General features: G+C 40.5%; 1 protein-coding gene across 1 annotated transcript in view; it reads right to left on the reverse strand.

Annotated features, from left to right (window-relative positions):
* The window catches only part of PLOD2 (procollagen-lysine, 2-oxoglutarate 5-dioxygenase 2), a gene marked incomplete at both ends in the record, with an annotated part of 43,386 nt that overhangs the window by 5,533 nt on the left and 14,888 nt on the right, over window positions 1-22,965 (reverse strand). The window contains 9 exons of the mRNA XM_010183165.1: window positions 1-117; window positions 1,285-1,410; window positions 2,594-2,698; window positions 11,306-11,427; window positions 12,892-13,017; window positions 16,209-16,310; window positions 18,760-18,857; window positions 19,630-19,693; window positions 21,829-21,941. The exon at window positions 1-117 is cut by the window's left edge and continues 43 nt beyond it. Coding sequence (XP_010181467.1) covers window positions 1-117; window positions 1,285-1,410; window positions 2,594-2,698; window positions 11,306-11,427; window positions 12,892-13,017; window positions 16,209-16,310; window positions 18,760-18,857; window positions 19,630-19,693; window positions 21,829-21,941 — 973 coding nt within the window. The remainder of the gene's footprint in view (window positions 118-1,284; window positions 1,411-2,593; window positions 2,699-11,305; window positions 11,428-12,891; window positions 13,018-16,208; window positions 16,311-18,759; window positions 18,858-19,629; window positions 19,694-21,828; window positions 21,942-22,965) is intronic.

Genomic DNA, 22,965 nt, shown 5'->3' on the forward strand with positions numbered 1-22,965 from the left:
GCCATATCAGGATCCAACTTATCACGCATGAAGTAGTTCCTTTCTTTCATCTCCGATCTGAGAGTCTGTCCCTTAATTAAGTAGATATTGGCCATATACGGAACATTCCATACTCCTCTGTAAAAAAAGAAAACAAAAGCCATGAAAACCAAGTTGTTGGCTACTCTATCAAAACGGTGTCTCTGTATTTGCTGACAAAACTAAGCAAGTTGCAAGTAAATGAAGCTGAAATGTTCCCAAGACATTTAAGAAACTACAGCTGGACACTGTGGACATCTCAAATGTAGGCACAGGCAGCAACTCAACTTTTATGAAGTATTGTTATACAAAAATAAAAAGGTCAAGTTCTCTAAAGAGTTTTAACTACAAATGTACTTTCATAGCTTCCATAGCAGTCAGTCAAACATTGTATTATTCTACACAACCAGATGGAGAAAGTAATTCTAAAACAGACTTAAGTGAGTTTAAAGACTTCACTGAGGCTTCACACAGGTGGTCTGACCTCCTCACACAAATACCCACAGACCACAGCAGGCAACATATTTATGTCAGTTGGGCCAGTATCAACAAAAAAGCACTGCTGTCTCAGTGTTTGCTCTGCAGATTTCCCCCCTCCCAGTGCCACAAGCACAAGGCAATTGAAAACCAGCCAGTTCTATTCAAGCAGTCCTGTTGCTCTTGCAGGGCAATGGAAAGGCATCACCGCATGGCAAAATCAAGCTTAGATCACTTCCATCACATTCATTTAGGGGAAGGAAGAACCCACAAGGCTGTGTAACAAAAGTATTTCTCAAGAGATCCTTAGGATATATCTGACATAAGATACAGGAAGAAACACATGAAGAAATTATAGTTGTTCAGTTGATTAAACGTTTGCCTCAAAGAGATGAAGAAGTCACTTGATGAATGCAATAATAATCTCTTTTGACTGAGGTTCCTGGGACACAGAGTTTTGAGCTTGCTATTGGTTTGTCTTGCCACTTTCTGTATAGTGCACTGCTGGAGAAATCAGACACAGTCTGACAGCTGCCAGCAATGACTGTGTCCACTACCAATACCAGCCCATCGTGTTACACACTTTGGGATTTTTCTTCAAGCTGTGAATGGGAGAAAAAAAAAAAATGGGAAAACAAGGTATTCCTATGAAGTAGAAAAAGCTTTAGTTTCTTAAATAAATCTAACCTAAGCTATAAAGGAATACCAGATTGCATCAAAATGTAAGAATAGGTTGCTAATAAGCACACTGGTTACCTTGACTTTAAAAATCAGTTTACAGTTACTTACACTCTGTTCCCTTGGACTATATCAACATAATCTTCTGATCGAGCATAATAGCCATCCGGGCTCAAAGCACCCCAGAAATTGGACCAAAGCTTCCCATGGCGAGTCACGAGCGGAGCAATTATCTTTCTGTGAAGTGACATTGAATAAGAAAATATCAATCGTTGTACATACAGTCCACGTCAAAATGCACCAGCTTTCTCCAGTTTGGAGCACAGTGTTGTTAAAACACCGATGACTGTCGGATCTCAGAACGGCTATTCTGAACTGAAGCTGGAAGAAACAGCACCCAAGCACCAACTGCCCAGAAACATCATCTGTGTAACAGAAGATTCCTGTAAGATGATGGTTTGGTTTTCAGTCAAGCTAAAAAATACCGTCCATAGTGTAACAACAAAAAGCATCACAAAGTCAAAGACAAGCAAAAAATAAAAACAAAAACACAGTGACATTTAGTTTGAGTCAAAGGGTTGACCAGAATAAAAAGAAAATCAAATTATGCTTTGGTTCAGAGGATATCTACTGATGGATATATTCTGTATATACCTACCTAGTGTAGCTGGCTTTTAGCCTCTTTTACAACAGTAAATATTACAGAGAATATAACGCAAAGGACCAACATCCACATCTTTACTTAAGCTCCATCCCGTCTCACTCGTAGTTCAAAACCGACATCGATAGTTTTTCTGTGATACACCTGAAATTCCCAAATCTGTAACAACAAAGCAAACAGCACCTACCTACCTAACATGGGACGTAACGAATGGGCAGAAGCAAAGTGCACAGCATTCACAACAGGCCCAGTCTGCTGATAAAGTCACAGTTTTGTATAACCGAAGAGATCACGCTAACACAGGGAGAAACTGGGCATCACAGTAAAAAATCTTTCGCTATTTTATTGCATCTATGATCTCAAAAGAAAGTAATAATAACGCAATACCAGAGTACTGAACTCCAAGGGGCTTTTGTTTGGGGGTTTTTGTTGCTGGGGCCTGGTTTTTATTAACATTTTGCACGCGACCAACTTTGAAATCATTAGTCAGTGGAGTCTTAACTCATTTCCTAAAACCTGCTTACACCATAGACCATTCTCTTCAGAGGAACTCTGAAGTAGTAGAAATTCACATCAGGAATTGTTGTTTGACGGGAACAATATGCTTTGTGTATTGTTGTCCTCCGAGCCCCTTACGAACTATGGCAATCAAATACCACAAGTCAACAGAGAGGATCTAACTCTGCAAAAAACAGACGGGATCTTATTTTCTCTGGATGGGCTGGAAGGAATTCTGTAAAATCAAGAGATATACTACACCTGTTCTGTTCTATCAGTATTCTTAAAGTTTTGGGGTTCGTCAGCACGACATCTGCATCTATGCTGAAGTAATAGTCACATGCTTTATCCTGGCGACAAAGGTCCCTAAAAAAGACAAAAAGAAGTAATTAACTCACACTTGTCCAGAAAAGCTTCACAAACAACAAAACACAAAAACCCCAAACCACAGCAAAGTGCTCTACCCATACATTGCACTAAAAGCCCCCTGCAGTGTAGTATAGTAAAAAAGGGTGTCTTTAGATTACAGCAGTTTGATAAACTAAAAGAAAAACATGGATCAGATGCCTTATATTTTTCTTTTAATAACCTAAGTGATCTCTAACCTTTACCAAGTTCAGTAAGAATGACCGTGTACTGTCCCAGTGGAAAACAGGATGGGGGTGGGAGGGAAATCAAGCCACTAATTTATATAGCTGGGTATCAGTACAGGCAATAGTGAAGTGTGACCTTCAGTAAGCTTCTCTAACAAATAACTGCATGTAGCTGTAACACTGTCTTTGGGCAAAGATGCTACAGATGTGATTTGCTGATCCAAATAGTAATTGAAACCTTATGGAGTGTAAGAATCGTATTTACAGACCTTTTCTTAGTCTTTCTGTGACCTACGAGAACATCACCATTGGTAAAGAGAAATGTAAAACAATTGCACGAGTGGTGAATGGAAGTCACAAAAGTGTGCATTTGCAGCCTACAAAGCAAACTGTATCCTGGACTGCAAGAGAAGCAGCGTGGCCAGCAGGTCTAGGAAGGTGATTCTCCCACTCTACTCTGCTCTCATGAGAGTACTGCGTCCAGTTCTGAAGCTCCCAGCAAAAAGACATGGAGCTGTTGGAGCGAGTCCAGAGGAGGCCACAAAGATGACTAGAGGGATGGAGCAGCTCCCCTACAAGGACTGACAGAGCTGAGGTTGTTCAGCCTGGAGAAGAGAAGGCACCAGGGAGACCTTATAGCAGCCTTCCAGTACCTGAAGGGTGCCTACAAGAAAGCTGGGGAGGACTTTTTACATGTAGTATGTATGTAGTGACAGGACAAGGGGTAATGGCTGTAAACTGGAAGAGAGTAGATTCAGACTAGATATTAGGAAGAAATTCTCCACTACGAAGGTGATGAGAAAGTAGAACAGGTTGCCCAGGGAAGTTGTGGATGTCCCCTCCCTTCAAGGCCAGGTTGGATGGGGCTTTGGGCAACCTGGTCCCATGGGAGATGTCCCTGCCCATGGCAGAGGGGTTGGACTGGATGAGCTTTAAGGTCCCTTCCAAACCAAACCGCTCTGTGACTCTATGAAAAATGAAATGAATTTGTCCCATACACTATTCCTATTAGAGTAAGTCATTTGCATAGATTTCCACACCTTCAAGAGAAAGCTTCAAGCGAACAGAAGACACATCCTACCATAAAGGTAAAATTAAGATACACAGACCACATTTGTACGTTTCTGGCAGGGTACACTCGCTAGGCTAAGATCCGGCACAGTAAATTCAGCTTTCCTATGCCAAAAGAATAGGAGGACATTACAGTAAATCAAATATACTTCTAGAAGAAGTGGAACAAGCACCAGCCCTCTATCGTGCAGGTAGCATTGTTGATTTTGTCTGTTTTCCCCACTGTTATTGACAGAACTGGCATTAATTCCATTCTAACAGCTTGAAACTTTAAAATTACTTTACTTTCTTGCTTTAAAAACTAAATCAGTGTTTATATAAATTCGGTTCCACAAGATTTGATTGATTGTGACTGGTTTTCTGCAGAGGAAGAGATCTCTGTCACGTCAGAAGATCTGATAAATGGTGGATGTGACAGGCTACATACAACCCAAGGCAAATGGTGGCATGGCTTCCTGCCCACTCCTCTGTTCCCCCTCCGCTGCCTAACACACCACTTGGTCTGTCTCCTGCAAAGATTACCCCTTACCAACAGTTTGGGGTCTTTCTGTTCAAACTTTCTTCTGCTCAAAGGACTTTAGAGGCATGACTTTGCTGGAATTGCAGTAGAAGTCAGAGCTTTTTTATTCCATAAATTGAAGCAAACCTCCCTCTTCAAACTCGACTACTAAAGACGTAGTAATGATTTGAGACAGATTTTTAAAATACCAAAATGACAGAAATGGTCTTCCCACTACTGCTGATGTCACCGTGCTTGGACACACACAACCATAGTTTAAATCTCTGGTCAGCCTCTGGTTTTGCTTTAACTGACACCTCCTTCACTGACAGTTTTCCACCTTACGTACACGTGTTTTTATGACAGCAATTCCTTAATCAGCACTTTCTCACGTAACTGCCCCAGTTGAAACCAGCAGGTTTTAGTTTGGCCACTACACGGTCCAGCAATTCAGTCTTGATGGCATTTTCCAGTACTAGCCTACTCTGCTCAAAGCTTTACAACTACTGAACACAATTCACATGTAGCTTTATCATTAGCATAATTACAATTTTAATAGTAACCTGACGTTTATATTGCACTTGACGTTTTATGTTAAATTTCTTCCAAAAATATTCAGCTCCTTTATCCTTATTCTTCTAATGAGGAAACTAAACCCCGGAGACCAACAGGCTCGATGCCAGCCCAGGGTTCCAGCCACAACACTGGCCAGCACCTCCCCAAAAAAAGCAGCCAAATCTTTTGCTGCTAACGAAAAACATGAATGGAATTAATGTTTTCAATTAGGAAAGTGTGAAAAAAAGAAATGGAACAGATTTATATTTAGTTGTAGGCAAACATAACTGGAAAACTGATCACATAATTTCAAAACACATGGTCCTTCAACTTCTGCCTTCCCCGCCCCCATTAAATCCAGAGGCAGAGAAATCTATCACAACTGGTCCAACGTGCTTAGTGTCGAAAATCCTTCTGTTCTCCATTCACATAGTAATTCAAAATACAAAATAATAAATTAAAAGTTATGGTTTAAGTCACATCCAGTCATTCAATAGAGCTCTTTGAAAGCATAACTGCCTTAAATACGTGTATGCATATAGATTGAAAGGCCAAAAAAATCAAGACTGCTATTCTGACCATACTTTGACTCATTTTCCCACCTACTTCTTTCTATACAGCATTGAAGACTGGATCAAATGGCAAATCTTCATATTTAAAGCATAATTCTTGCATTTCCAGATACACTTCACATTTGACACGGTGGCCTGTAAGTTTTACCTTCGCACTTTAAGGTCACTAACGAAAATCTCCACAGAACACTTCTAGTTTCCAATATAGAGAAGAAGAATTGTAGAAGTCTCTGCCAAAATTAATGAAGCCAGCCTATGCTTAATCAATTCATGTATCTTCTCTTTAGGCTTTAAATGCTGCCAAGAAGCTTTCCCAAGGAAATAAAAGTAATCCTGGATATTCTCATGCTTTTAAGTATTACCTCTTACAGTGTACGTTAACCTCTCCAGACACAGAAATCCCAGATTATATGTGAACCTATGTATTATGCATATCCAGGTTGCAGCAAGGAACAAGTGGAAAGTGCTTTCCAGCATTACTCATATATCTAGTAATATATTTCTTAATCTAAAACCTTTTATCTACCTGCTTTACCTCCACATGCTTATAAACCACGGACCAAATATTCCAAAGAAAGCTGTATTTTTGTACATAATTCACAGCCATTTCAGTGTAATGATTAATAACAATTTAGCAGAAGGCCAAGATCTGCTGTTGGAAGTGTGAAGTGAAGCTCAGCAGACCAGTTTACAGTATTTTGCAATCAGAGCAGTGTTTAACTCTGCTGAGCCACAAGCCCATCTGGAACAGTGACCTAATCTGACAAGGGAAAGTGTCACTGCTCTTCTCCTCATCAAACTTCCCACTGAGCTGCTCCAAGGGGTAGTTGTCTATACCAGGAAGACATAGTCTACTCAATTTCTTTACCATTGAGTCACTCACTTTTCTTTTAGACACAGTTTGAATTTGCAGTTAAATCGATATATCATTTTTATATCCTTCACAGTTTGGAAATGCAATTCAAAACGTGGCTGTGAACTCGAAGGAAGAGAGCACTTACACCATTTGACAGAGCTCTGAAAAAAACAGTGCCTCAGATTCACGTCTGCAGTTCTCACTGAAAGGCTGGGTGACATTGCCTGTCATTTAGGACTCCAGATTCACGTCTGCAGTTCTCACTGAGGCTGGGTGACATTGCCTGTCATTTAGGACTACATTTTGTGTCTCTCCAGATAGCCACAATAGTATAAAGAAATTCTTATCACCCATCACTAAAACCAAACAAATGTAGCCAGAAAACAGATAAAGCAGTAATGTTTAGTTTTGCAAGCCAGGCTTAAGTATTGTCACCACGGTTACCACACCTTTCTTTTGCTTGAAAGAGTCCAGCAGGGCCACAGAGATGCTGGAGGGAGTGGAGCATCTCCTGCTGAGGAGCGGCTGAGGGAGCTGGGGCTCTTGAGCTTGGAGCAGAGGAGACTGAGGGGTGCCCTCATTCCTGGGGATCCATTGGGAAAGGGCAGTGTCAGGAGGAAGGAGCCAGGCTCTGCTCTGGGATGGCCAATGCCAGGACAAGGGGCAATGGTCCCAAGCTGGAGCACAGGAGGTTCAAGCTGAACATGAGGACAAACTTTGTCAGTGTGAGGGTTATGGAGCATGGCCCAGGCTGCCCAGAGAGGTTGTGGAGTCTCCTTGTCTGCAGACACCCAAAGCCCTGGCCGTGTTCCTGTGTGACTGCTCTGGTGATCCTGCTCTGGCAGGGGTTGCACTGGGGGAGCTTTCTAGGTCCCTTCCAACTCCTCATAGTCTGAGATTCTGTGAAGACACTGAAATCAGGTATGGCTGGGAAAGTTGTTTTCTTCTGCAACACTCAAAGCTCAAAATGTTCCTCTCCATCCGAGGCTGAAACTCAAAATTGCTGAAGTGTTCAAGGAGAAGCAGCTCCAGAAATTTCAAGTCTCCAGCAGAAATCACCTGACATCTGGGACACACAGATTTAATCCCTGCTCTTCCTTTAGCCACAGCCAAGAGACTTGCCCTACTTGCAAGACTGAAAGGGAGCCCTCCTGTGTCCATGTCACCATCTATCAATACCAAACGGGAGCTCAAAGACACTGACTTAACACCTCCTGACTTTCACGAAGTACATAGGACACCCCAAATTCAGCTCAAAATTGAACAGTGAGGTCAATGAACTGTCTAACCCGTTCTGATCTCTCTGCTGTTCTTCCTGAAACTTTTGAAAGCTTTCAGCGGAAGCTGTCATTAAAATGTGCACATTCCCACTAAAAGTTGAGTTAAATCACTGTTGGTTTTTTTTTTGAAGTTTGGGAAAAATTCTAGCTAGTTCTATTACTAATATTTTTGAGGGAGAAAAAAAAACAACTCTCAAAATAAGAAACCCTAAGTAACTACTGGGGGAAAAGAAGATTGTGAAAAATAAGCTTTGTATAAATAAAAACTCAGAGAACTGAATAAGATAAACTCCCGTATTTCCCCACTTTCTGTTATTGCTCGAACATATTTCATATTGTTATTTTACATTTTCTGTCATAACAAATTCTCTAACGTCTGGCTGAAGTCTCCAAACAAGGCAAAACCACAAACGGGCTTTTTCTTAAAGAAGAAGAAGAAAAAAATCAACTAAACATATTTCTTGTAGACAAGGGCTTTAAAAAAAAAGAGACATGGAAATATGGAAATATTTAGGATTTCAAGGGATGTATATGCAGAGAAAATAGTCAGACAACAAGCAGCAGTGTGCCCTTGTGCCAAGAAGGCCAACGCCATCCTCGGACAACAAGCAGCAGTGTGCCCTTGTGGCCAAGAAGGCCAACGCCATCCTGGGGTGGATGAGAAGGGGGGGTTGTAGGGAAGCGAGGTTCTCCTGCCCCTCTGCTCTGCCCTGCTCACACCACAGCTGCAATCTTGTGTCCAGTGCTGGGCCCTCAGCTCCAGAAGGACAGGAACTGCTTGAAAGAGTCCAGCAGGGCCACAAAGTGATGGAGGGAGTGGAGCATCTCCTGCTGAGGAGCGGCTGAGGGAGCTGGGGCTCTTGAGCTTGGAGCAGAGGAGACTGAGGGGGGCCCTCATTCCTGGGGATCCATTGGGAAAGGGCAGTGTCAGGAGGAAGGAGCCAGGCTCTGCTCTGGGATGGCCAATGCCAGGACAAGGGGCAATGGTCCCAAGCTGGAGCACAGGAGGCTCAAGCTGAAGATGAGGACAAAGTGTGTCAGGGTGAGGGTTATGGAGCATGGCCCAGGCTGCCCAGAGAGGTTGTGGAGTCTCCTTGTCTGCAGACACCCAAAGCCCTGGCCGTGTTCCTGTGTGACTGCTCTGGTGATCCTGCTCTGGCAGGGGTTGCACTGGGGGAGCTTTCCAGGGCCCTTCCTACTCCTGATATTCTGTGATTCCCTTCTCTTTATTCTACTTCATTTTCCTCCCTTTCTATTCTGTTTCAGCCCATGATATGCAAAGCTCTGTGTACACACCTGTTTGCCAATATTGGTGAACTGTAACAAGTCTTTGCTGACTACACCATTTTGTGTCCTTTCCAACACCTACCCAACTTCCACAAGTACAGTAGAGTATTTTCCATGCAAAAAGCAGCAAGAAAGTAAATGCTTCAAGTATTCTTTATTATGTGAATGAGAAAAGCAGACAATTTGCTGCATGGGTATGATTGGACTTAAAAATAAATGTTATTTTCTCACATTGATATTGATATAGAGACTCTCACTTACTGAGACACTCATTATAATTTACCACCACTTTTTACTGAGCCTGATGGAAACTAATGGAAAAAATGAGATGAGGAGAAAACTGAGCCAACTGCAATACATACTCAAAAGTGTTCTGAAAACAAACCATACCTTCAATGCTTAACTGCTCATTCTCTTTTTGTGGTGGGTGGGTTGTTTTGGAATGGGGTTTTGTTGTTGCCAAACTGAGCTGTAAGAATTAAAGCCTATTTTGCTCCTTCAAATAAAGAGACTTGTTGTGCGAAATGTGCAAGTGACGAGACCAAATTGACTCTGAACCTACTGGAAATTAACAGAGATGCTAAAACCAGCTCATTTGGAGAAAGAGAGCAATCAAGTGTTTGAGGCAAACGAAACAAACCTACCAGTCAATAATGCAGATAGAAGCAGGAGAAAACTAATCAGAAGACTGAGTATATCAGCTCTGTAAATCAAACCATTAAATGGGTTTAAAGAATCAGACTTTTCAAGTTATTCCCATTGCAGTATTAGAAACAAATGAGGTTATCATGTTGGAAGCCAGTTGAGGGATTGAAAACAAGTAATTCTTTTAATAGTATCTGCCCTTGACATGAAGATGCCATACTTCCAAGCTAGATTTTTTTGAGGAAAACACAAAATTCAGTTGTTCCAGAGAAGCTAGGGATGTACACAAGGGAAGTCAACCAGACCAGGAGTGCAAAGGAAGCAAGAGATGAACTGAACCTGCTTGGGTCAAATGGAAAGGAGCCATTGGATTATAGAAGCGTTGTTTACATGGAAGATGCTACTACTAAGACCCACACTTTCTGGACGATTCAGTGACTTGGCAAGGTCTCATTCCACATGCATTATACTTCATGGTGTCTCTATATGCTGTCTCCCTTTTTAGGACACAATCTTTATTAAAGACACCTTCCAAAGTGGGAGCAACATAGGTCAAATTATATCCAGACAATGGACAACAGACCACAGTACCATGTGTGCAGCCAGTGGTACACATCACAAGTACAATTATCTCCCTGCCCTACATGAGGGAATTTGAAATCATTCTGTGCAAATACTCATTTAAATGACTACTTTTTAACCACAGATCAAAGAAAGACCACACAACACATCAAAACTTCTGTCACGCTCTGAGTCAGTGGATTCCATCAAAAGATGACAGGTTTACAGATCTTTGGGTGAGACCGAGTTTATAGAAGTTGTTTACACTAAAGATTCTGCCTTATGGTATCGATATAACAACAAAGAGGAAAAGCAACCCCAGACATTCTACCTCAGTTACACATAATATACACCACTTCAAGAAGTTTGCAAATACAGCACATTTTTGCTTTAGAGACTATCGGAAAGAAAGGAAGATTTATAAACATGGGAATGGCTGCTTACACTGCTGCTGGACACCTGCAGTATTTCCTGGAAAGGCTACGGGAGAGGCTTGGACCTCAGACAAATACCAGTTTCCCAATGGCTTCAGCACAACAAAACCCCATTCGAACAGATTTCCAAAAGTCCAGAGACTCAGAACTAAATCTTCGTTCTTTCAGTTGATGCCACAAACAGCCTACGCTACGCTCTTAACCTCTGAATATAAATGAAAAGGGCCTTTTAAAATTAATTTCTCTGCTTTGACACTCATGGAAGATTTGGGAGAAAAGAGAGGAAGAATTACGTGAGAAAGAAGCCTGCTCAAGGGCCACAGCAAGGTCTTGCTGGGATCCTGGCCTGTAAAACTCCATAATCTGACTGATGGACACCCTAGGAGAGCCACAAGCAACTCTGTGGTAGCAGCCAGTGCTGCTTTTTATATCAGACAGAAACCACAAAATACCCAACAGTTTGTGTCTTATATCTAGAACTTGTTCTACCACAAAAGCTCCCACTCCTGTATCTTAAGATGTCAAGTTGTTAGTTTTTAAGATGCAAGATAACACACATCTAATATTTAAAAATAGTTAGTGTAGGCAACATTATAACAGATTTATAAATTAGGATTTACATTCCCATGTTCCGGGCTTCTGCTTGACTCAGATTTTCTTCAGGTCCAACAATTTTTATATTTCTGATAATGTTCTTGGCTTTTTCCCAGAATTTCTTGATGTGCTTTTCATGGTAAACCTCCTGTAATCATGTTAACATTGTTTATGGTGAATGAAAAGTACAAGTCGCTGTGAAATCATGAACACAGTGTCCAAGAACACATTGTGTTCTATCCCAAACAAACAGATGGTAAACAGTATTTGAAGATATTCCAGTATATATGTCATTAAAATGAAGCTCTTCTGTCCAAAATTTTAGCAAAAGAATCCAACACATCAGCAATATAAACCAAAGCTGTACCTCCAGACCAATGACGCAAGATTCACAGACTGTTCATGCAATATTTTTTCAGGATATTTATTTTATGACCTTCAAAACCCACCCTACAACCTCAGTGGCACACAGGAGATTTTTATGCCACTCCAGAACAGCTTTAGAGAAGAAGCTGCCACCTGTACCCAAGTGGACAGTCACAGCCATTGCTTCTTTAAAATGCAGTCACAGTGATTGTTTCTATAAAGTCTAATTACTCGACCTCTAATTTAAGAGATCTCAGCTGCATGCAACGCTTCCAACCCATTGCCCTCATTTGTAGCTTTTGTGTTATGACTGACACTAGAATAATTGAGATATTGGGTAGAGTTTTCCTCCCCTTATATTAAAAAAAGCTATTCAGCCACCACATGGCTTCTGGCTGAGGCAACAAAACCCAGCATAGCCTACAATTCCTATGTGCATATCACGTTTATACCTTTAACATCCCCTTACATTTAAAGTTCTCGTGTGCTTTTGTAAGCTCTACTTCTATTACCAAGGCTTTTGTGCGATGATACCACGAGTCGTGCACACCAAGTGAAAAAGGGCAGAGTTGTATTTTCCTCCTGTTTCTCTTCCAGCCCAGTTTTTTTCCAAAAGACTGACATACCTCACTCATGAGAAGAGCAATAATGAGGTCACTGGTGAAGCATTAGGTAATTAGCAAAAAGCATTCAAAAATATTCAAAAATTATCTGTACTGCCATTCAAAATCAACCTGAACACACCAGCCTTCTCCATGGCACTGAGCAGGAGCACCAAGAGAAACATAAATGCACTGGGGTACCAACAAGATGAAAAGCAAATCCAACATCAGCTATTGGATAACAGTTATTAATAACAAGCCTTAGCTTTTGCTCAGTCCTGAAGTGGTCTGGCAGTTGGCCCAGATAATTGTTGTGGGTCCATTCCAACTGGAGCCATCCTATTCATATTCTATTCCACTGTTTTATGTCAATCAATACTTCCCCTAGAAGTATACACTCTAAAACACAATCTTTTTCATTATGAAGAGAAAGAATCTAAGCAGTTTCTTTAAGTAGATTTCAGTAAGCACTGCCACCATTTCAGTTATGTATTTCTTCCACTTCTGCATACTAAATTCTGAAACCTTATCTCCTCCTATGGAGTTTGTCTACATCTATAGAATCCATATGCTCCCTTTCACACTTACATTCATATTGTAATTTCAAAAATTGAAGCTTTGCACAACAGTAATATCATACTTACATTATTATGAATGAAGATACTGAGTGCCTCCTTTGGGTAGTCCAGAGTCAACAGTCTGTCTAAAAATTTAGGTAGGAAAGGAGTGGGTTGTTCAATGAAAACACCAATTTTTACTCTTGGATATTCCTAAAAAAAACGATATTTTGACACAACCAATAAGACTTGCCTCTTTTCTAAGATTAGGTACATTAAAAAGCAACTAACATCACGCTGCAGTAACTCGGGCCACACAGCCTTCAAACAGTCAACACCAACTAGCTCAGAAGTGTTACACCCCCTGTTTGTTTCCACTGACTTCATTAAATAAGCAAAGATAACAGATTTAATATTGCTTGAAAGCTCTTTTGATTCCAATAAGAGACACTGGAAGCAGAAAATAATGCATTATGGTTTTAAAAATTCTTACTCTAAAGAAATATTAAAATGGCAAAAGAGGGTATTTAAGGAAATACATCTAGAACTGCATGGCAAATTCATTTTTTGAAAGTAACATACATAGATAATTACATTTACAAGAAAATACAGGAAAGACCAGCTTTTTAAAAGTAAGAGTGGTAGTAGTTGAAGAATAAATCCCATAAAGTACTTCGCTCATCCGTACTTCAAGCCTGCAGTACCCTTCCATACACTTACACGCACCTTTTCCCCCTGGCCATTGTAAGTGGGCTCTGTGTTACTCTCCTAACGCGCTGAGTTTATCCGGACCTTTGATGAGCCAGCTATAGCATCTCCCCTTGCAACCAAGCATACTGAAGTTTTACCCACCTTATTTTAATGTGAGTTCACACATTTTGAACAGCAGTATTAATTCTTGGTTTGTATGTGCTAGATACAGAGATCATGACCACTAAAACAAATCTACACAGCACTTCTGTGTATTCCTAAAATATATTACTACACTATGTGAGACAAAGAAATTGAACCTTCTAAGGCCTTGACTCCTGCACAAAGAAACACACTGATCGAACTAAAACTTTAAAATTGATAGTATAAATTTCTAACACACTACAAGGCTAGGAGAGAAACCTCATATGAGTGTAAAAGACTGCGAGTTAGCTTTTCTTAAGCAAGCCAACACCCACTCCAAAAGTGTCTGGATAAACCATCAGCACATGTTGAGGTTTTACAATGTCACTGTCTGCAATGGAAATCCAGAAACACGTTGGCAAGTGCACCAGATCAGAAACATTAGCATCAATGTTTACCCTGACTACCTCCTACTCGCAACTTCATCTGCAAACCTAATGCATACTCGCGCAGATACCCTAATAACTTCAAAACAGCTGATGATGACAAGTACAGTGACGTGTCTTGAAAAAAATCAAGTGCGATATTCTCTGGCACACACTGCATCGGGGCTGGTATCATGGCAACTGGTACTGCTGATTGCAAGCGATGAACAAAACAGCGCGTGCCAGCAGGCTTGCTAAACTGAACATGCATATGTGCTACCAAGAATAGACCTGCTGCAATAATTTATTTGGCCTATTTCTCTAATACTAAGGCGTTTTCTCCTTATTCTCCACAACAAAGAGGAGCAGGTTCAGGCTGGATCTGCAAAGGTTATAGGGACAATCAGGAATTGCAGACCAACCTACACAACCCATGGCAATGCTTCCGCCCATCTCTGCCTTGCATGCACCTACCCCTGACCTTCACAGAGGGAAGGATATCCCTATGCCTGGGACAGAAAGCAGTATTATTTCAGCCTGATTCTACAGTGGAGCTTATCTGCTTTGTACTGCTAAAGTCAAGGGCTGCAGGTAAGCCCAGCCCAAGACACTGAAGCTACAACACTTAAGCAAATTGAGTCAAGGACCCATTCACGCCAGAGTTCATCTAAAGGAAGTCAAAGCTCAAAATATAGTTGGTATCAGCAAATCTGATGATGAGAAAAGCAAGCCAAATCCTCAGAAGATGTGAATGCATCGATGCAAAAAGTTAAATAAAACAATATGGGAAGAATTATTCGAGGCACAGAGCTAGTGTTGCTCTTTTCACTGGAGATTTCTTATTAAGTAGCAACCAGCCAGGCCTGAACAGAAAGTGCATTCAGAAAATGAAATATTGCTTGTACTCAGAAATGCCTGAAGTAAACACTTCCACTGAGGCCAAGGAAAATTCTTGTTATTTCTGCTGGCACAGTGAGTGAGTTATGAAGTCTAAAGAATGAACTACAGTAAGGAAGACATGTTCCAAGTAGAGTGCATAAACTATAGGGAGCTATCCAATAAATAATTGCAGGTTACTCCCCATTAATGGCTTTTAAGTTTTAACTTAACTGCTTCCCAGCCATGCTTTAATTGCTGACACCTTTAGGAAAAACTTAGCTTCTTTTCCTCAAGTAAACTTCATGTTGGGAGCGCAAACACTATTTCAGTAGAACACCATTCAGACGTTGCATCTTTAAAGCAAAATTAAAAATTAAGAAAAAATATATAAGAAGAATCTGAAAGTTATTACAATCCCAGCAATGACTTTTTAAATGTTTGTTTTGTTCAAATGGTTTTAAACGCTGGAAACTGCCTGTTATGAATAATCAGAGTGTTCTTTTAAGTACAAGCCTTACATTTTCACATGGTAGATGTTCACTTTGCCTGAACTCTACTGATTACAAGCTGAAATGTTCATAGACACTAAAGATGTCAGGCTTGCAGCCAAAGAGCCAAAATGAGTTCCCAAATACTGGATGTACACACACGCCACGTGTACACATATGTCTGTTCTGTAAGAGTTCTGAAGACTGAACTGATACCCAATCTCAATTACATCAGATTTATTCTACAGAAACACTTTCGCACATACAGTACTGATATCTTCGTCATCCTCGACAAGGTAAAACAGTTTTGAATTTCTCTATATCTCTCAGAAAATTAACCTCTCTTTGTAGCAAACTGTTAAACTGAAGCACACCAGGTTTTTTGCAGGTCTCCAGTTAAAAGTCTGAAATATCTAAAGAGCTTTTTCACCTCCCCCAAAATTCTAATTATTCACTTGAATCTTGCATGATTCAAAACTGACTCATTCCCCTTAGCAAACAGAGGTGAGGACCTGGAGGGCTTTTGGGGATGGGATGGATCATCTGCAGTAATATTGGAGAAACTAGTATTAAAATGCATGCAAAAAACCATTTCTAAAAGTACTGATATTTCCATTAAATTAAAATTCCATCTTTACAGTTTCATATACCAGAAAACTCTGTTCTGAGGCGCCTACAAAACATAAGACTGCATACTGAAGCCAGTTCACCTCAGAAATCACTGTACACCTATCAACTGCATGGAAACGGGTTTTGTTCTAGTGAAAAGTATTCTTACCGTTGCTGTTGACAGGTCCACTAAGTCTAAATCACAAATACGGCAACCAGACTCCCGTGTCCAAGCATTAGGAATATAGTTTCCCAAATAATTCAAGTGAATCTGGTAAATAAATGAACAATTCAGATTAACAAGAAATGCAGGCAAATGGTGAGCTGTACCTTTTAAAGAATTGAAGATTTACTCATTGAATCTGATACCTAAAGGCAACCGACTGCCTTTTCTTTAGTTTAAGATTGAAATAACCCAAACCAATCCCAACAACAAAAAAACCCCACAAACCAAACAAACATACAAAGCAGTCTGCTGAAAGCTTTTTCTTCTTTTTATTTACAAAAGAGATTATATTCTCCTAGCATCTACATTTATTGCTTCAGCTAAAACAAAAAGTCTAACAGCCACCAACTAAATGCTTATATGGCTTCCAAGGCAGACTATAATCACAGCTCTCAAACGCTGCGATGCATGATTTCAAGCAAAAAAAAGAAATAAATTATTTAATTCTTCTCCCAAATGCGAGAATCATCAATGCCTCACATGAAACACAGAGTCACTTTATAAATACCACATAGAAGATGTGGAATGGCCAGACGATGTACTTTTGGCAAGCTGTGCCAAGATTCAGAAGCCAGTCAGGGGGATCCACTTTAAAGTAGCATCCACATTCTTAGCACTGAACCAAAGATGAGCTTTTTCTGTCAATGGGCTGCCCTGTCCTCCTGGATTGCACGGGAAGATTGTGCTGCACTTCACTCTTCTCTACTGCCATTTGCAGTGGTTAAGGGATCTCTTATGCGGGGCAGAGCCTTCTATTCATTTCTGCTCTACTGTCCTCATAAAAAAATGGAAGGACAGAGTACTACTTTGCATAGAAAACACACTCCAGTCCCATACTCGATCTGCCTGTTTTGGGTTTATGCATGTTGAAAATCATTCTAGACAGATGATAAATACAATTGCTTAAACTAAGAGTTCAGAGATGTACAATAAAGTCTGCAAAAATGAATATTCCACAAAAAATCCATTACATTTGGGGGTGGGGAAAAATAATTTAAAAAAAGAATAAAAATCTTTCACATCAGGATGTTGGGATAAGTGAATCTATGACTCTAAGTGTCTGTGAGCAAAGCGAGTTACTCATCTGCAAATTGAAGTGACAAAATACAAAACAGAAAGTTCTTATCAACAAAACCCCAAAACTATTTCGAGTTCATTCTGGGAATTACTTTCATGCTAGTTTATTGACTTACTAGTGAAAACGGTTTCCATTCCTATTATACGATTGTCCTCCTAATTCTAGCCTATGTTTAAAGCAGAAGAATCTAACCACGTTGACAAAGTGATATATAGCAAGAGTTTCCTTTGTTTTCAAAGTGACAACACTACATGCAGAGATTGAGTTTTGTTTAATGCAGCAGAACTCATGGATTAGTATAAGTAATTCCAACTTAAATTGCTTGCCCAACTGTAAAACACAGTGCCTTTCTTTTCACTGGCAAAGTGTCAGCAAAGCCAGCGATGATAGATAACTTGAGGATTTAATTGAAGCAAAAATAGCGGTAGCAACATGGAAGAAATTGGCCATTTATTTCACCACTACTGAGTGGTTACAAGCCAAACAGATAACAGCATCACCGTCCTCGCTAATCCCAAACATGAAGTACAGTGCAAAAGCTAAGCAGCAGCAGTCATTGGGATACTAATGAATTTTGAACTTTATTTCAGTCTCCTGGAAGGCATTTTTCTGAAAATAAGGAGCTACAGTAAGGAACACGTATTCAGAAGAACTTAGGAAGTAGCCATGCCCAATCCTTCAGGCACCAGAAGCTATTACAAATTACACACCTTTACACTTCTTTGCCATAGAACAAGAAAAATGCAGCTGACATACGACCAAAATGTAGCCACTTCTCCCAGAGAAACTGTGCCTGGTCCTCTGGACCACTGAATCCTTACACAGGGGAAGAACCTGCCAAAAGAGCTACTTCACAGCGCAGACAGAGCTCTGCCGTGAGCCCAAAGCTCATGAGCCATGGCTACATTGCAGGCAGCGATCCACGACACTGAAGACCCAACAACAAAAGCCAGCCATACACAGCTTACACACACACAGATATATTTGCCTATATAAAATACATTTTCTTATATATGTGTATACAAACACAAGCCAAGGTCTGCAGTAGGAGCAGAAGTGAACCCGTTCATCTGGTTACCACTTAACAGTCAGCCAGACATTCTTCACTCGCTTCAAGGACTGCCTTGTGATAGCGAGCAAACGAACACAAGCTTACTCACCTCTAATACTCCACGCTACAATGAACGTGGGAGCAGAATGAGTCGTTTCAGCAGTGATACCAAGTTGCAGTGACAGCAGAACAACAAGCTCGAGAGAGCTATTAGAATGAGTATTTTACCCTTGCCATTCTTATTAGCAGTGGCTGGAAAAGAGCAGCGGCGGTGCGTTATGACTGTTTCAGACTCTTCCACCGTTGTTTCTGCCTCTATTAAAATTGCTGGCCTTGCACAAAAAGAAAAACGAGCTGTCACTCACTTTAGTCGGCCCATTTCCGTGAATGGTGATGGGTAATGCGTCGTACGCCGAATTCCTTGCTCTTACTTTTCCTTCTTCAAATTTCAAAAGCACTTCATCTGCGAATCAAAGACGGTACAGTAATAAGAGTTTAGAAATAAAAGCTAAAGTTTCAGAGTTCTTTAAGTTCTCCCTACCTTGCTGTTGCCATCACCATCATTGTTACTTATTTGGAAGCTTCTGCTCCTTATTAACTAGATTTTGAATTCTAAGCTCCTTATGCTAAATAAGGTTACATCTAACTTCAGAGTTTGTCACCAGCAGCCTTCAGGACTGGAATAAAATCCGCTTTAAAAATAAAACTAATCTCCTGCAAATGCTATTTATGGAGAAATCATAGTTATTTCAGATACGATCCGACTATAAAAAGTTGTTCCATAATTGCAGGTTCAAGGTAAGAAAGGAAGGCTGCACGGATGCCATTTTCAATTTGAATTCATGACAACTGAATAAAGCAAAATCTACATTATCATGTACAGCCATTTGCTTAAGAACATCTAAAATGCAATTCTAATTAGTAATCTTACTCCTGTAATTAAGGATTGGTAATTACCACTCCTACTCCTGAAAGGCAGATGGTTCTTAACTTCGTGCTTGTTTCTAACTTCATTTATTGAAAACTGTTTTTTCTATTTTAAATCAAAATACTTTAACAATGGGAGAAATCAATTAATATTAAACCCAAAAGACCTGTAACTAATCCGGTAATCAGGTTTACTCAACCAACTATTTCTCTAAAAACAAACATATGTTTAGGGGATGATATTCACGGTTAAGCAAAGCAATTGTTAACAAGAGTTAATAAAACACACACCCTGCAAATACACTTACCAATGGCTCCATTGAGGGTCTGGAAAATTGCATTTTTGTGGTCCAGAGTAATGTTAATGCGTTCCTGAAATACAAGGACCAAAGATGCTGAAGCATTCTAACAGCCAATGTTTTCACAGTAACTTTTCCGTTATACTGCACTGGCAGCAAATAATCAGGCAAAGCTGCTCTACATATTCAGCTCAGAGATAATTCTTAGGTTTATATTGTTAAGCTGTTCTATATTCCTGAGATGTGCAGCTGCATTCAGTTTTATATATGTAAAAACCTTTATCTAAACCTGAAGGATAAAGCTCATAACTCTCCAAAGATACTTCAATTTGGCAGTAGAAGTTAAAGAAAATGAATGTATTATATTAAAAAAAAAAAGTCTTGGCCAAGCAAAAAAACCAGTGTTTTACAGTCTCAAAAATATAAAAGCCAAATCTAAGTATCATGTCAGAATAGAAAATACCACTGGTTTTAAAATATGCTCCTGATATCATGTCATTAGATTCTTATTTACAGTTCCTTGTTTGGAAGTTTTAACATGCTGATCAAAAGATATAACCTTTAAAACACACTTACAAGTCTTTGTACAGAGAACACACTCTGGTGTGGTGTTCTGTGAGTGTGTTACTTATTCCATGGTACTGGATGTTACCACAGAGAATCAGTGCGAACGTACAGCACAGTATCCCAAGCTAAGCACCGTGGAGGCGTTCTGAATCACAGTGCAGTAGTGCACTGTGCAGAGGCACAGAGTTTTATCTGTTTAGACAGCTCATTATATTGCTACTGACTGTGGTGCAGAGTCAGCTCCAACGTCTCTACACCTTGTCCTTTCGATTGCATATCGAGCATCAGACTTAACTTTCACAAAATCAATTCAAACGTTAAGGGCTGGAAGGAACGTCCTATGAGGAGCGCCTAAGGACTTTGGGCTTGTCTAGTTTGGAGAAAAGAAGGCAGAGACGTGGCCTCACTGCTCTCTACAGCTTCCTGAGGAGGGGAAGTGGAAAGGGAGGTGCTGATCCCTTCTCCCTGACATCCAGTGATAGGATGTGTGGGTTTAAAGCTGTCCCAGGGGAGGTTTAGACTGTATGTTAGGAAGCACTTCTTTACCGAGAGGGTGGTCAAACACTGGAACAAGCTTCAAGGTGGTTGATGCCCCAAGCCTGTCAAGTGTTTAACAGGCATTTGAATAATGCCCTTAATTACACGGTTTAACCTTTGGTCAGCCCCGTAACAGTCATGCAGTTGTACTAGATGATCACTGTAGGTCCTTTCCAACTGAAGAATTCTAGTCTATTCTACTTCTGGTCCTGTATCTATACATGCCTAATTTAACCTTTGGTCAGCCCCGTAACAGTCATGCAGTTGTACCAGATGATCACTGTAGGTCCTCTCCAACTGAAGAATTCTATTCTATTCTATTCTACTTCTGGTCCTGTATCTATACACAATATATGTATGTATCTAACATACATAATGTATGTATGTAATGTATGTATGTATGTAACAGATATGTATTTCAGAAACTTCACATCTGCCTTAAGCACACAAAACGTTTAAAATCAACCTCAAAATTCTGCAGGGTCAGCTCCTAAAAGTCTTTTTGCATCGATACATTAACTTTCCTTAGCCCTCTTTTTCCAGCATCAGGGCCATGCCTCTGACATCTATCATGCTTTAATGCTGCTACTCAGCAGAGGACTTTGTTAAGCTAGGGCACGGAGAGGTCTTCACCAAAAATTTACGATGCAGCTTTATTGAACGTATCTGCACAAAAAGCTGAAGAGTGAGAGGCAGCTGCAGGCGGGACCTGAAGTGGCAGCAAGCCAAAATATAAAACACTGAATCAGCAAGTAGTTCAGTGACACCCTGGAAAAATGCCACATCGGCCGTCTGTCAAACTGCCAAATACATGGGACCCTCATTGAGATGAATGTGTCCAACCACACACCTCAGAGCTATTATTTCTAACAACGACGCACAATCTGCCTGGATCTGCAGACAGCCTGAAATAATATATCAAGTCACGACCCTCTGGAAGCCCGTTCATCACTCTGACAGTAGGAACCTCCGGAGAACAAGAGCAACCATCAACATGGCACTCAGGAACAGACAGCGTTCTTGTTATTTGTATCTCCTGACGTTTTATGAGGAGCAGCGTGTTATTTCAAGCAGAAAGAAATGAGAAAGCCAGTCACTACCTACCCTTGCCAATGGGTCAATATAGATTTTGGTGTAAAACAGCTGGTCATCATCATTATCCTGCAGATTCCATTGCTGCACAATGCGATTTATATATGGAGCATAACCAATAAATCCTGTAATATCACACGCAAATAAGTTATTTCCATCAAAAGCACTACTCTGCCAATGCTGTCCACCAGTCAGGAACTTCTTTCTGACTGGTGCCAGCAAAGGAAAAGTATGAAATTCATACAGCCTGGCTCAAAATGCAGTCTTCTTCCTGTGACATCAGTTCTGGTTTAAAAAGAGTTCATAATTAAGGGTTATTTTTACACCAATGCTATTTTGAAGGGAAAAATAGGAAACAGGGATCTGTTTAGGATGGTCCTGAGAACTCCAAAGCATGAGATTAGGCTGCTACCATTCCCAAGAAGCCCATCTGTGGAAAATGTTCCATTTTCATCAATCACTTCTTGCTGGCAAGGAACCCTGAACCTAATACTGCCAGAAGTACAGAGAGAACTCTACTCAAAACCAATATATCTTATAAAGCCTAAATAAATAAAGATAGGTGAGGTAAAGAAGGGAGGGAAAGGAATGGTGACACTGCCAGATCTACCTGCTGCCCAGCACCATGTACATAGGAGAAGTGACATACTGTGCTCTGTAGGAGTTAAACAATATCAGTGTCAATGCATGCATCAATCAACTGCCAAATTATTACCAAATCTGGCATTTAAAGGACTCCAGAATTAACATGTCATTGAGATTAACAGGAGTAACTCACACTCCTCCTGGAATGAGCTGCCTAAGCCATGCTGAGGGGCCAGGCAGAGCTACCAGCACATCTACAGTACATATGCACAGATCCCCTAGAAAAGAGTAGCCAAGTCAAGAAACTTCTGTGACCCAGCTAAACCGTGCCTACAAAGAGCATGTACTGTTTTGACTGGGCTTGTACACTGGAATGCTTCTGAAGTAAATTCAGCCAGTGGCAACTGGGTCATCTTGGTGCAGCATTTCATTGCAAGGCACGGTTGCTTGCCAGGCTATCACTTTACCTGCTTTTTACAAGTTATTGCCAAAAAATACCATGTAAGCTTGAATGAAAGCTATTCTTTGAGCACAGATGAAGAGCTATTCAAATGGAGAGGGAAA

This window comes from Mesitornis unicolor, unplaced genomic scaffold (assembly GCF_000695765.1).
Source record: "Mesitornis unicolor isolate BGI_N332 unplaced genomic scaffold, ASM69576v1 scaffold2104, whole genome shotgun sequence".
Lineage (NCBI taxonomy): Eukaryota > Metazoa > Chordata > Aves > Mesitornithiformes > Mesitornithidae > Mesitornis > Mesitornis unicolor.